This window comes from Cololabis saira, chromosome 5, assembly GCF_033807715.1.
Source record: "Cololabis saira isolate AMF1-May2022 chromosome 5, fColSai1.1, whole genome shotgun sequence".
Classification (NCBI taxonomy): domain Eukaryota; kingdom Metazoa; phylum Chordata; class Actinopteri; order Beloniformes; family Belonidae; genus Cololabis; species Cololabis saira.
The window spans coordinates 23,420,239-23,436,487 of NC_084591.1; the positions used below are offsets into that span (position 1 = coordinate 23,420,239).

At 38.8% G+C, this 16,249-nt stretch overlaps 1 protein-coding gene across 1 annotated transcript in view; it reads left to right on the forward strand.

Annotated features, from left to right (window-relative positions):
• The window catches only part of vps9d1 (VPS9 domain containing 1), a 37,522-nt gene extending 25,624 nt beyond the window's left edge, over positions 1-11,898 (forward strand). Inside the window, exons 16-17 of the mRNA XM_061721282.1 lie at positions 831-947; positions 8,006-11,898. Of these exons, the coding sequence (XP_061577266.1) occupies positions 831-942 (112 nt within the window). The 3' untranslated portion in view covers positions 943-947; positions 8,006-11,898. The remainder of the gene's footprint in view (positions 1-830; positions 948-8,005) is intronic.
• The last annotated feature ends 4,351 nt before the right edge of the window (positions 11,899-16,249 follow it).

Here is a 16,249-nt window from a genome sequence, read left to right on the forward strand (position 1 = left end):
AACAATCAACTGAAATAATTAGGGAAAGCTGGTGATCTGGGGTTCCCATACTGTATCATTCTTGGTGTCATTGCGTGTGAGTTCTGACCAAATTCTAGAAGTCTAGTCAAAGCGGTTAGAAACAGTTGGTTGTAAAAAGGCAGCCGGTTAGATTTGCTGTAGCTAAAGAATGTCAGGATATTTGGGATTTGGTTTCTCCTCCCCATAAAAATGCAAATAAAGTCCCACTTTATTTTTATATAGTTTAGTGGGTTGGGAGTGTTCAAGTGAGGGAGATGTGGAACCACAAGGCTATGAGAGGTCTGAATGAACACCCGACAGTCTGTGCACATGGTATTATACTCTACCTGGCCCAACAAAGGTCACTACAGGGATTTAAATAAGCAAATGGATAACAGCCTTCATTGCAAATGTAATCCAGTATTGATGTTTCAGCTGGCCACAAATTAAAAGTAAAACGTGGTTGTAAATCATAAATGGAGATCTCAGTTCTCCAGTCGAGGTTCAGTAATGCTTTGATTTCTCTGCTACCAGAAACTGTGCAATTTAACATTGAGTTGCCAAAAAAAAATATTTCTTCTGAATCTGAAGTCTGTAATTTACCAAAGAACCAACCACAGCGTATTTGATATCACACCGTATAAGGTCATATGTAGCTGGTTTCCTGTACATGTCAAACATTTTTGATCTGCTCTTTTGTTCTAAAAAAAAAAGTGAGTTTTTTTTGTTTTTTTTTTTTTTCTGACAAGACAGCCCCTGTAAGACTTCTCTTGTCTTCACATAAGTCAAGATGTTTTCGGTATCAACTAACACCCATTTCTACATTTCAGTTATTTGATAGGTGAAGAGGGCTATTGTTTGACCTCGCTGCGGAGTGCCTTGGCTTACGTTGAGTCCTTGTACATAGGAGGAGGTCACCTTCTTCTGGACAAGAACATCTGAAAAAGGTAATGAATTAACAATATTTTCTTAATTTACTGAATTTGTCTAGGTAAAGCTGGAATGCAACTATGTAAGGGTCATTTTTATTGAAGCAGATAAAATGTGTACTGAGGATGTTTGTGGAACCAAACTTGGATTAAAGAAAATATTTAAATATTAACATTAGTTCTGGGTTTAGTGTTACATTTGTGAGGTTTCTTCTTGCAAGTTTTATGTGAATATACATTGTGGGGGGAAAGAAATGGCCTTTACAAGTTTTTGATTGAATTTCAAGAATAAATCTATGAAATGCACACACATAACCATCTTTAACTGGCTCAAATTAAACTCCAGGAGAATTAGAAACCACCAGCAGCAGATGATCTCATTGAAGCCAAACATGTAGAAAACATGATGAACACATTACATTCCTTCATATTTAAATAATACTTTCAGGAGGGTTACTGACATGTCATCACTTTGTTTTGTTTTCAGTTTATTTTGTTTTTAGCTGCCTTTACTCTTCAGTCACATTTGTTTGCATTCCAGCAAGATTATGCAATTTAGCAGGTTAAATGTTATGAAAGGTACTACAGAACTGGCTTCATGATTTCACTCAAATCCTCGGGGGGTGGGAATTGTTATAACTACGCAGATGACACACAAATCTATATAACCATCTTTCCAGGAGATTATCAACCAACAGATCTTCTATCTCAAAGATATACATTTAAACTGACAAAACAATTATAACAAAGGTAATACGAATTTGAAAAAAATATTTTCTTTTTCGTATGATTTATAAAAAAAGAAAAAGAAAAAAATCAGATTTTACAAAATATTAAATATTTGGACCAATGAAAACGCAGAGAAATTTAACTATTTAAGATTTTCGCAAATCAAATGTTAAAAGAAATTGAATGTGTTCCAGAGTTAATGTAATCCTAGTTTGAGCAGTTTAAGTATCCTGGCTTCTGAAGTGGTTCTGATCGAAGGCCCTGTACCTCTAAAATGCGGTTCTGTGGTCTTGTGGTGATTTAGAAACCAATTTCAGTGTTGGCAGAGATCGCCCCTGTTCCATTTCAAAGTGGGACAGTTAAACTCACCAAAAGGCTAAAATAAGTTTACAACAGATCCGGTGGTGTTCCTCGTTTTAAGCACCTCTTTTCAAGGGCACATCAATTACCAATATCTTAATACCAATCTATGAACTGAGACTGACGAGTGACGACGTCTCTGACGAGTGACGACGTCTCTGACGAGTGACGACGTCTCTGACGAGTGACGACGTCTCTGACGAGTGACGACGTCTCTGACTCGCGTAGGAGGAAAAAAAAAAAGAAGGGAAATCAGCATCACGCTGTAGAATATTAAGTTTTAATCAGAGTTCTAATAGACAAATAGTGCACTATTCAATACCCCACGCGAGAAAACAACCATAGGAGTTTCATTGACATTTTGGTTGAAAATATTTGAATTATTCAAAACCGAAAATCCTGAGAAACGTTTGTTTAGATGAGTGTCTCATGATGCAGGATCGGTTATTTAGCTCCTGATGTATCACTTATCAATGTCTTGAACCGAGGCTTGGTCACCGTGCAGACACCACATCTTTAGCTCAGTTATTGACAGTCATTTTCCTGTGCTGTTTTTAAGCTGTAACGAGCAACACTTTCAAACACCCTATCTGGTGCAGTAGTGCTCGACATTTTAGCCACATCTGTCGTACATGGCTCTAGTGTTTTTTTTTTTTTTTACATGCTGGAACAAGTTTATAGTTTTACTCTGTGAAGTAGCAACATTAGCAGGCCTTGCTCTGAACACCTGACGTCGCACTGCATCTTCTTTTTTGTAAAAATCCAAATAATCCTACAGTATTGATGTGCTGTTCCTCTTCTAGACTGAGTTTAAGTTGATTCAGTTTCAGACTGCTCCATCTAGCCCATAGACGGTCTAGCCAGAGGCCTTTGCACAATGGAGTAAAGCGCAGCATGAAGAGTTGATGCAGTCGAGTGCTCGCCTCACATGACAGCCATCAATCATTACATTTCAAAATGGCGTTTTATGATATTGCGATACAATCGTAAATGCAATTAATCGTTCAGCTCTGGACTGGACTACTACCCTGTTCTCACAGGTCTCCTCAGAAATGCATCAAACAGCTGCAGTTGGTTCAGAACCCTGCTAGCCGAGTCCTTACTAACACCAAGAGAGCGGACCATATGACTCCACATCTCAGATCTTTACACTGGCTTCCTGTCTGTCACAGATATATTTTAAAATCCTGCTGGTTTATAAATCTCTGAATGGTCTCGGGCCAAAATACATCTCTGATCTCCTGGTCCATGATGAACCAACCAGAACCCTCAGGTCGTCAGGGTAACGCCCACTTTCTGTACCCAGAGTTAAAACCAAACAAGGCAGCTTTCAGCTCCCACAATGCATCAGGGTTTGTAAAATTCCTATTTGCCTTAAGGCAAGACTGAAAATCTTCTCATTTACTGCTGCATTTCAGTAATCCACCAGAATAAACTACAACCTTTTATTTCTTTTAACTCATTTAACTATTTTTAACTTGTGTCTGTCTGTCTTTAATTTCTGCTTTTAATACTTTTTATTGCATTTCTTAAAATGTTTTTATGTAAAGCACTTTGAATTGTCTTGTACGTGAAATGTGCTACACAAATAAACTTGACTTGCCTGGCCTTAGAAGAACAACACATTACATTGTGTTGCTAATGAAAGTCACTTTCTTTGTAATTATGACTTGTTATCTTCAAATGACTGGATTTAGTGGACCACACTCTGACTGACCCTCAGTCTCATCAAAGATGTCATGCAAAGTAAGCCTGGGAAAATTGTAGTTAGTGCATGTAAATTAAATAGAAAAAGAGCAGTTAGACTGAAAGCTTTTTGTCTCTTTCATGAGATGATTATGTAATAAAGATGCACATGTGACTTCAACTCCTAATTACAGAGTGACATTTGTAATCTCACACTTTCTACTTATGTTGTAAATTGATTCAACATATTTGATGGATATTTTGGGCCTCAAATAATATAGAAGATGCAGATGAAGCACTGATTAAAAAACCACGCTTGGATAACGTTGCCCTCCAGTTGAATTTCAGATCATTGTTACTGACAACAACATGCTTATGTAGCGCTTTTCTAGTCCATGGACCACTCAAGGTGCTTCTACAATGCAGGCAGCTTTCTCTCACCAACACACGCACTCGCTCTCTCTCAACCACTCATGAATTAAATCTATTAATTTATAAGACCGAATTATGACTATAATTACCCCCATAAAACTAATTGTATTATAGCTAATTTAAACGAAGCCTAGGCAGGATTTAGTAAGACTAATTTCCCTGAACATGTTTTTGGGGCCGGAGGAGACCAGAATACCCTTATAAAACCCATGCAGATTTATTCTTAATATTTTTTTTTATTCCCTTCTCTTGTTTCTTTGATGTTGAACACAACTTAACTGAAGTTTGCCCAGATGTGAAACTCATGCTGCTTCACTTTTGCATTGTTGCACTCTGCTTTAATCCTCTTCTAAGCTTGAGGTCACGCTAGTATTAGTCATTATTTACCATGTATCCTGCAACACTGCAACTTTATACGTTTTTATTTTTTGAATGCCTGCCACACCTCCCTAGCAGGGTCCGAAATTAACCTTGTGATTCACTAGCCAAGTGGACTGGTAAATGAATGAAGATACATTTCAGATTACTATATTTGCCATTTGTGTGAACACATAGGAATTTATTACGGTGGTATCAGAGTGCACATTCAGTATATTTTCACAAAATAAATACATAATAGACACATAACACCACAGTGAGGGAGTAAACAAAAAATAAAGTGCAGGCATATGCAGTAAGTTATAGTCAAGTTTTTTTTTTTTTTTTAAAGTAACACCGATGAAAAGTGCCAGTGTCACTAAGGAGGGGGAGGGGGGACCTGAGTCATTGATCAGCCTGGCAGCTGAGGGGAAGAAGCTGAGTCTGTGGCAGCTTTCACAGCCTTAGGTAGTCTCAGCCTCCTACCAGAGGGGAGGAGAGTGAAGAGGCCATGGCCAGGGTGAGAGGGAACGGCCATGATCTTCCTAGTCCTTCTCAATGCCCTGGAGTCGTACAGGGACTTCAGGGAGGGCAAGGGGCAGCCAATCACTCTCTCCGCAGAGCGTTTCACTCGCTGCAGCTTGTGGAGGTCCCTTGCTGCTGTAGCGGGGAACCAGGTGATGATGGAGCGGGTGAGAGTGGATTCAATGATGGCTGTGTAAAACTGGGCCATCATGGCCCAGCTGAACTTTCTCAGCTGTCAGAGGAAGAACAGCCTTTTCTGGGCCTTTTTCAGGAGGGCTGAGGAGTTCAAAGGGGAGGGGCTGCGTTCCTCCTGAAGTCCACCACCATCTCCACTGTCTGGCGGGTGTTGAGCTCCAGGTTGTTGTGGCAGCACCAACTCAGCCACCACTCGATCTCCCTCCTGTCGGCCGACTCGTCACACCTGGAGATGAGGCCCACCAGGGTGGTGTCGTCAGCAAACGTTAGGAGCTTGACCGAGGGGTGGAGGGAAACGCAGCTGTTGGTGTACAGGGACAATAGGAGAGGGGACAGAAGCCGGTACTGGTGGACCTGGGGCTGGAGATGCACTTCCCCAGCTTCCCCAAAAAAACAACAACATTGAAATCCACTGGCCAACCATATTTTTTTTTACTGGCCAAAATAATTAATTGGCCTTTTGTGTTCCAGATACATTAATTTGAATTAATTTCCGCTTATGAGTTCCCTCAACCAAGCCTCAAACTTGAGGGCTGAATCAGATTTCCACAGTTTTCGGATACATCTCTTGGCGATCGTCCTGCCAAATGTCAGGGCAATATCTATGTTGCAGTCCAAGTTTTCCATAGTAGCAAAATGTCCAAATAGAGCGGTTTCAGGATCAGGTGTTATAGTAATCTTGAAGACGGAGGAAAACCACTGAAAGATGACACCAAAAACTGTGCAGTTTTGAGCATGACCAAAAAAGATGGGCAATAGTGCCTTCCGTAGTGTTGCACCTATTACGAAGTGGACAAACATTAGGAAAAAATCTGTGCAGTTTTGTCTTGGAGCAGTTATGTATGTTGAATAGAAACTTGGAGTCCAGAAAAAACTTTTTGATATTGTGTCTGTGTAAGGGATACTAGTGTCCCAAGATGCAGTTTTATGTACCATTAGCCCCTTTTACATTGGTAGATAACTTGTTTAACACCTTTAGCTGCAGCTGGCTACTGAAATGACAGACCAAGACTTTGGAAGACACGAAGCTGGGATCATTAACAAAACTCTAACACTTCCCGACCAGTCTTCCTCCCCCTCAACATACCTTCAGGTGACAATAAAACATCTCACGTTTACACTGATCACCGTTAAACATGCAAGGATAATAGCAGGCTTCAATTTAAATCGCCTAATGGCAGAAATGTTTACTCGCCTGTGTGATGGATAATCTCTGCAATTTACTTACCTAACAGAAATTTTACCTGCCATTGATACTTGGGTTGGTGTTAGTTTCTGACCCTGCCCACAAGGATTTTAAAATTCAATGCTGGTACCCATAAGATTCTATTCCCTGTCCAGTTCTCCACTTGGAAAAGTCCAAGTGATTGTATTTGGATTTCATCACACAGATTATAGTTTGGTGAACCTGATCTTTTAAGATGAGCTGAAGTGTTAAGTGTGGGACTCACTTGCAGTCAGAAGAAGAAATAGAGGGGGGCGGATAGAGTGAAGTCGACCGAGGTCTATGCATATTCAGGAATGAGCGAGTTTCTGAATGACCCGTTCGACTCTTCGGGATCTTTCCACACCACTACTCGGTGAAATGAGGGAAAATGACAGTACATGTTATAAGATGTGACATCGTCAACTTGTAGACCCCAAAACTCAAGTGACACACTGATTTCTCCACATCTAAATATTTTACTTTGAAGACCCTCCACTCATCAGAGCTGTCTCCTCCCTCTTGAGTCTGGGACTCAAGAGGGTGAACTAAGTAGTGAGAGATTTTAGTGTTTTTTACAGGACAAACACATTTGGTCTCAAATGTCTGGTTCAAACAGACAGTTGGATGTCTTTACAGTTTCTTAGATATGACAGTCATGTCTAGCACAATCAAATATCCTTTTTCCCTTCTTGTTTTTTCTCCTTTGAAACATTAAAATGATAGACATTAAAACATTAAAAGTTAGAAACACAAAAGATTCCAGGGTGAAAAGGTAAAACTGCCAGATGTTGTAAAGTTGTACTATATTCTGTTTACTCTAATCCCACACTGTAGCCTTCAGTAGCTGTCTCCCTGACCAAAAGTCCTTAACAGCAGAGTAAAGCTGCTTTCAAAAATGTTATGTTTGCCTTGGGTGATTTTATTCAGAGGACAGTAAATATCAAAAACCATGTCTGTTTCACTTACTAATTCTATGACATAAGTGATTAGTTGGGTCCATCGTTTGCTGTTTTGCCTGTTAATTTTGTCATATTATGCTTAAAAATTAATCTGTGGCCTAAAACCTGCATTCACTTTTGTAAAATATAAAGTCAAGGCAAGGCTGTCAGACTTTGGAGTAGTGGCTAAAGCAAATAAATGTAGAAAATGATTTATTTGAGCTTCAAATTGTTTACTTGTGGGAACCACAGTGGGTGTGTTACTTCCTAACTTTGAAAAACAGTTTTTAGCGTTATTAACATCAGATAAGGATGAGAAAATGCTGACATAAATGTTGTAACGGCACGGAGAACAACTTTGTGTATGAAAGTTCGCAGCTCAAATATGTGTAACTAGGAGACGAGCTGTGCTCTCTAGGGTTTTTTTTTCTTCTCTACTCTAATGATTGGTTTCACTTGTTTTTAGTCTGTTTGTAATATGTGAAACCAGAGTACCAGATGTAGAAAATGTTGATTTATTCTCTGACTAGTGCATACATTCTTGTTTAAATCAGTTAAGGGCTTGGATCTGAAACCTACTTTTTGTCTTTTTATTTGATATTTGATATTGTTCGATACTCAGTGAAGTACCGTTTCTTGTGTTGCAGGCTGCTGCTGCTCCCTGACAGATCCTCGTTGGTTCTCTGCTGCACTACAGAGACCACAGCTGACCCCGCAGTTTCCTGCAAGTTCATACGTTTTCTGCGCACAAAAACACACACTTTATGTCTTAACTGAAGTATTTCCTTCGCTCCGTTTCTGAGACTTAACCACTGCCTGTAAGTCATTTCTAACAAAGTTAGATATGGCAAGGAAACAACCTCGATTTTGAATTTTTATTGTGTATTGGATTGTGGTGAGACTGGGGTTGTTTAGCAGCTTTCATACTCTATACTGCTACAGCAGTCAGATGTGGCAGGCCCATACGTTTCCATAATCAGAGATGCCTCATTCATTGTTTTATTCAGGCTGAAATGTGCTATCTGTTCAAAGGATTTGACTTTTTTCTTTTTTTTTTTTCTTCTTCCTTTTTAACAATTAGTGGCACTTTTCTTATCGACCAAGTGTAGCACCACTCAGTCCTCCCGGACCGGTTGTCCATACATTCTTAATTCTCCAATTTGTAAAACATCATCACTTGTCCCTCTTCTTTAATGGCTAATTGAACACTTCTTTCAGCATAACTTTTTGGAGCAGCTATTGCAACATGTTTTACAAACTAGGAGTGAAAGGCTATGAATTGGGCCCTCTGGGAAGGTGGTGTCTTTTATGATTAATGTTTAGGCATCATTGAGAAAGTATTTACAGTGGTTCAGATAAAAAGAAAAAAGAAACAAAAAAAACTCCCTGCAGTTCCTGGTAATTTATAATTCAGGGTGGCATTTTAAAGTATGGGATGTGGCCGGTAAGAGGCAAAATCTTAAGAGCTTACCGGTCAAGCTACTCACACACTTTTTTTTTTCCTTGTTAAGTTGGCAAGCAAACACAGATGTGGTACTTGTGTCTGTAAGACTAGCCCTTATTTAAATTAGATCTTGGATTGTTAAAATTCATCAGTGAGGAGAAAAAAAAAAAAAAAATCCCACTTTGAAATGCAAGCATCTGGACATAAATCAGTTTGATCTTTACGGTGAGAAATTGAAAAATATGCACTCACATGAAGCACTGTGTCCTGGATTAAAGTTGCCGACCAGGGCAGTTATTGAAAATCACCCCTCCCTTAGTTAAAGGAAACCCTTTCTGAATGGGACCTTGTAGAGAAGAAATATGTGATTTTAAAAATATCTTACTAATATTGGAATGTATCTTTTAAAGAGGCCCGTCGTTTTTCTTCCTGTTTTACAGAAACGAGTAGCATCTCAAGGGGCTGTGATAAAAAGCACTACTGAAGTTGTTTAGAAAATCAGGCTGTGTGCTCACACTTCTAGTTGTGTATCGGAGAGTGGAGTTCAGTGTTTTAGGAAGTCCTGTGAAATACAAAGAATGCCTGATTAAAGTGTGTGTGTGTGTGTGTGGGTGTGGGTGTGGGTGGGTGTGGGTGGGTGTGTGTGTGTGTGTGTGTGTGTACGTACGAACAGTGGCGACATTCATGTACAGAAGATGAAAAGTACAAATTTATGCACTTTAGATGTTCAGGCAGTCGGTGAAGCTGCACTGCAATGATGGCGAGTTCAGACAGGAAGGCTAGTTGTTGCGATGCAACAAGGACTCTGACAAACTGGACGTATGACTTCTGAGCACTGCCAAGTGTCTGCAGCTTCCCAATGCCACTGCGTTTTATAAGGCCATGATAGATATAAGTGGTTCTGACTGGAGAAATGCTGTCACACCGTGTTTGTCTACTCCACTTTTTCAGCCTGTCCGTCTGCTTATAAAATAGATTGTAAGCCAAAGGGACTGCAGGTGCCTGTGACTCTTATTTAGATTTTTTTTTTAATTATGCAACACCTAATTTATTTGTTCTCATCTATATGCACAAATTTCTTTTTTTTTTTCATTAATGTTTTAGTTGAGATTATTCATTCCCGCTGACATCTGCTGTCAGCTGTTCTGCAAAATGTGAACTTTCATGTTTGAAAAAAAATATTCCTGTTTAAATAATAGCATCTGGCCTTTTTTTTCTTATGCCTTTTTGTGGCAATTAATATGCTTTTATGATACACACAGACACTGAAGTAGATGTTTTTTTTAAATCACTGTATTATTAATATTTTTATTTGACCAATCTCGCCACAATCAAATCTCACCCTCTGAAATGTTATAGAAACATGTTTTAGTCAGTTTGTGTCAGAGTTGTTAGCTGCCGAAATGCAGCTGAAACTTGAAAACTTAGCAGTTTGCATTTGCTGCAGCTTGCACAAAGGTAACACAGAATGAATAGCTTAGTATCCAACAGATTTCAAGGTTTTGAACACATCTATAAAGTGATTCAATACGTTGACACCAATAAAGGAGTCCAGTATGTTTAACCTCAGTCTCAGAAAACATCTGGGTTAATAACCTGAGCAAAAATGTGCAAAAGAAAGTCATTGGTGTGTGCTGCGTATATAAACCCGAAAAAGACCTGCCTCCACTGGTAATGCTGGTTTAATGAATTATCATTTTTATGGTTTGTTTCCTTGCTTGAATTTATTTTTGTGCATGTATATTTTAGATATTTAATGTATCCAAAAGATGTGGAAAAATATATCTCTTAAGAGCTTTTTGGAATTGTGGCCGCTACCTGCATATTGTGAATGAACTTCAAAAACAGATGAATATCTTTGTAATTCATATCAAGAGAAATGGAGGGATACTGTGATGATATGCAAAGTAATTTAAGCCATTTTGTTCATGAACATGATGTATCATATGTTTTGCATTGCTTTTGAAAACTGTTATTTTACTATTGAACTTTACAGTGAATGTTTAAAAATTATATGTGTATGAAATGAGAGATAATAAAGAGAAAAAGGTATTTAAATCACTAAAAATGTCCCTCTGTGACTGATGCCCACCTGACTTGTCAGAGGTCACTTTAACTTTTGTCAGAGTTGTTATTGCCAGTTAAAAAAAAGATTTTTAATATATATTATACTTTGTATGTTGTAGGTAAATGAGAATTATTTCAAAACTAACATTTAAAAGATGTTTAATCTAATCGGTACTTGGTGTGAGCACCCTTTACCTTTTAAAACGACATTATTTCTTCTAGGTGTACCTGCACAGTTTTAGTCGTGTCTTTGATTATCGGCCAAGGATACAGAGCAGCAGGCGAAAGATGTTATGCTTGCATGCCTTTGAAATCCAAAGATGTCCATTAGTGCCAGCTTGCAGAAACCAGAGCAACCCAGGTACACTAGTCTGAAAAAGACTAAAAAGTGGTCTTTAAGGAAGAAAAGGCATGTGATTTAACTGTGCTTTCTTCATTCAAAAAAATGTCTTTAAAGTTGTGGTACGGCCCACACAGAGCCATGCTTTCATTGTCGTCACAGCTGTCTGGGTTGACGTTGCATGAAGAGGAGAAGATCCGAAGCCACTTACATCCACAGAAGTGGTTCTCTGAGATGTTTGGTACGACTTGCCTGCAGCTGATGCCTAAATTAATCTTTTGCAAACAGGTTAATTACTACTACTTGTTAATAAATGCAATTTACTGTGTATACTGTGAAAATATAAACCTTGACTTTTGAAATAAAGACAATCAAATTGTCGACTGGAAAAATGTAAAATTTGGAAACAGTCATTCATTTCTAACAAGAACTGACTTGTCATGGTTTTATTTTTAGTTAAATTATTTTGCTGAATGTGACTCAATAACAGCAGAAGCCTGTGAATTTGGAGAGACCCAACATGAACATCCAGAGAGTCGTCTTCAGCAGCCTGTGTCCCCCTCATTTTCTCACTTCACTGACTGAATATTCTTTTACTGCCTTGGTGTGACTGTTCCTGTTCAGTTACAGGGTTGACTTGTCCTTCAGGCCAGTGGGGTCGGCATGTTCAAACTACTGGTGTACAAAGCAGCAGATTTATTACATTTGGTCACTGCATGCTTTGCTATAGTTGTAATTCCTATAGTTATTAAACTGACATTAAGCAGAATCTTGCATCATTTTTTTTGAAGAGCATGTTTTGTGTTTGTTTTTAATGGCTCATTAAATACAAAACTAGATGACTAGCATAAAGACGGGGAACTAATTTAAACATCCAAATCACAACTCGTATACATTTATAAAAAAAATGTTATACCCACTTAATCCTGTATGGGGTCACGGGGGTCTGCTGGAGTTGATCCCAACTCATCACAGGTGAAAGGCCAGGGTACATCCTGGACGGCCGTCAGTCCATCGCAGGGCCACATACATAGACAACAAACCATCCAGAATAATCAATCAGCCAAACATCAGTATTTTTAGACTGTGGGAGGAAGCTGAAGTACGTGGAGAACATGTAAACTCCACAGAGAGACTCCTGCTGAGGCTGGGAGTTGAACATCCTTGCTGTGAATAAAGAGGCAGAAGTGCTAGCCGCTAAGCTGCCATGCAGGCCTCCTTAGACATACAATAAGTTATCTCTGTTGTGGCTAGGATTTTGATAAAGCCAAGCTTTTCTGTTTTTTTTTTGGTTTGTTTGTTTTTAATACAAGCAACATTTTTTTTTTAATTTATTTTAAAGGTACGGTAAGCAATTCCATGTGATTTCTACTCTCGGACAGGTTTTGTTTCATTCAGTGACACTTTCCTCACCGTTCAATTGGAAACAAGCAGTTTGGGGGCAGCCTGCCCCCCAAACCCTAACAAACACTGGTCCTTCCAGTATCTGCTATGGCTCCCAGAGCAAATAGGAAGAATTGCAGTTCCACTACTGACCACTGGAGGCTGATACAAAAGTGAGTCAAGCTCAGCTGACTGATGTTGAAATGTCCAACATATTTACAATCTGGAGCAATATTTCGTTTGGGTCTCTATGGAAATTAGGTCTTTGATTGGTCGTAGGCTTGGCCGATGGCTAGCCATCGTCATGCTACCCAGGTTAGCTAAGCAAACTACAGGTTGTAGTAACCCTGCACCAGCTAACCACATTTGTGATTTTATCACGGAAATTACAGTACACCTGAAACGGTCTTTCTCTGCAAACAAAATACTGCTGCACTGGAGAGAAAGGGAGGAACGAGCTCTTTGTGTTTTGTTTTAAATATCAGTGGATGTGGCGACATCCAGATATCCCTTACCCTGCCTTTAAAGGTCAAGTGTATTTGATGGAAACAAGCATGATTTATTTTTATAATTATGCTCTTTAAGTTCCCGTAATACAATGTTGGTGCAACATAGAGGGGTCCGAGTTAGTCTTCTGATATAAATTATTCTATGGCATTGAAATGATCATGTTTTTTTTCACAGAATTTCACACTCATGAAAATATAGTTGTGAATATGTTACTGTTACATTTCCACTAGTAGATGTTAAACACTTGAACTATCGTGTCCTAATCTCAAAACGTATGATCCATCTCCTGCTCAGCTGCAAAACACTTCACAAATGACACGAGAAACAACATCAATATTTTTTATTTCAGGCTATTGTCACTTTAAATCCACTACATTTCTGAGATAAAATGCATACTTTTACTCTTAAATAGAGTATTTTCCCTGGCAATCATCATTACTGGTCACAGCAAAATCAAAGAAGAAATGTGTTAGATTGCAAGAAAGCAGATTAGATGAATCTGTGTTACTAGATTAATTCTATAAAAACGATGATCTCAGTACTCCCAAGTTGGTTAAGCCCCTTTGTTGAATAATGCAAAACAAAAACAACAACCAAACAAAGAAAAAAACAAATGAAGAGCAGTTCTGCATATCCACTTCAACAGAGTCCATCGTGGTCATGGGTGCAGCCCCTGGCACTGCCGACTCGTCAAGACCACGCTGACAGCTGACGCCGACGATCACATTGCAAACCTGTCCCTATATTTACATTAATGTTTTCATACGCTGAAGTCAAAAATTCCTCCTCCCATGTGAAACCTCTCATATATCTACTCAACATCGCTGAATTACTGGCATTCTCAATCTCCCTGTCCAACCTGAAGAAACACATCAAGGTAGGTTTGATGATTATTAATCTGGTAAAGCCACGATATCAGATTTATTAGACATTATTATAAGCCTTTCAGATACTGATGACCAGGCGAATGTGTGGTGGATAACATTCAAACCACTCACTTTTTATACTGTATGTAAAAAAAAACATACTGTATTTATGTATGTATACAAGATGTGCAATATCTTTTTATCTCATACATATCCTACCTGTTTTTGTACTGTTTCTTTATCTCATACTGCACTATTTTCATTTCCTATATATACTGTTTATATTTTTTAATTATATATTCTTTACTATCTATCTATCTATCTATCTATCTATCTATCTATCTATCTATCTATCTATCTATCTATCTATCTATCTATCTATCTATCTATCTATCTATCTATCTATCTATCTATCTATCTATCTATCTTTTACTTTAATACTTAACTACATTTACATGTAATACTGGTACTGGTGGTGCTTGTACTTACCATAGTATTGTTTTCTAGGACTTTATTAGAAAGTGGAACAAACTCAGTCCACAGATGCCTCTGCATGAAGACAGGTATCTCCTACCATCATGCCAGTGCCTGGCAGTCCTGGAGATCTATATCCTGATGGAACAGAGCTTTCCAGCAGCATCTTATCAAAAACTTTTTTTTTTACACAGGAGATTTCAGATTTTGCTATAAAAACAGTCAAAAGAATCAAAACGAACTTCCTGTGGTTCAAATCCATGTTATCAGTTGGAGTAGCCTGCATGTAATTTAGAAAAAAGTCTACTTTGAAGAAAACTCTGTTACTGTTTTGTTCTGATGGAAATGCATTCATCAGTGAAGTGTACACCCTGCTAAACAAATCCCCGATAGTGAAGAACTCCACTAGTCCCACTATGGCCTTAAATGCTTTACAAAACCACATTTTAAACTAGTTTGTTTATAACTGAGCGTTTAATGCCGCTGCTACACTCCGGTGGGAGTGACACTCCCCACCGGAGACAGATGTATGACTTGGCCTCCCTGACCTCAGAGCTGGCCACTGATATGACACTGGAGTAGTTCAGACTATATCAATCATTTCCACAGTAACAAGCATGCAGATGTCTGTTATTAAACACACACAGTGTTTATGGGAGAATCATTTCTCACATCTTGTTCTGTGTATAAGAGCGAGTCTCTGTGCAGCCAGACGGATGATCAGCTACCTCAGCGTGCTGAGAGAGCATACTTTCCTGGCTTCATATCAGCCCCGCTCCTCCAACTCAACTGCAGCCTGTGGTATTGCCTGATGAGTCAACATGTGATGTTGCTTTTACAAAAATGGAAAGCTTTTGTGAGGTTTCGTTGCTCTCGCACGAAAGCCCGTGCCGCTCGCGGCCAAGATCTTGGCTTGTTTTTCCATTCGGTTCAAAGTTTTAATCACTATGGTCTCAGTCACTTCAGTTTTTAATCAGAAGCAGAGGAGCAATTTGACACACCTAAAATGTTGAAATATTTATTTTCCCTAAACTGTTAAATGACAGCTTATGATGGAGCTCAGAGCATCAACGAAAATCAATGTCTTTGCAACTATCCTCAAAAGGAACTGTTACATATGAAAAAACGTAAGTATTACCATATTTTATTTATAAAGCAATATTCACAGATAAAAGTCACCAAGTGTTTTACAAAGTGCAGCAATATAGATAAAATAATGACGTAATAAAGTAACATTAGATAAATACAAATGCTAAAATAAAATAAAATTGCCAGACACCAGATGAGGATGATTTACCTGGACATAGAAGTTATTCAGTCAAAGCCGAATAACTACACTTTATGTGAAGTAATGTTTATTTTTTTAATTTTAACATGAAGAAATCCATCGATTACCTGTTAACCATACAGGGCAGCAAGGTTTCTTGGCTGCATTTCCAGTTATATGGTTATAGGGTGTTTTTAGTTCTAGATCATCTTTACTTGGGCCAGAAGAAGGCATCAGCCTGCAGCTCCATGTGGTGTACCGGTACTTCAGCACATACGCTGCAAACACAGCTGCAGAAGAAACAGCTGAGGGGCTCAGCTGTTTCTTCTGCATCTGTGGTGACGTCCGTGGGTTGCTGTTTTTCTTTTTTCTGCACACCTCTGAAGTCAGGGAGACCAGCCAATATAAACCCCCCACCTCACTGGGCTCGCTACCATTTCTGTTCAGTCCTCTACCAGCTTCAGACATTTGATTTTTTCTTTCTGACCTTCTCAGGGAGCCAAAAGGACATCATACAAAGAGTAGGAAAAGTGTACAGTA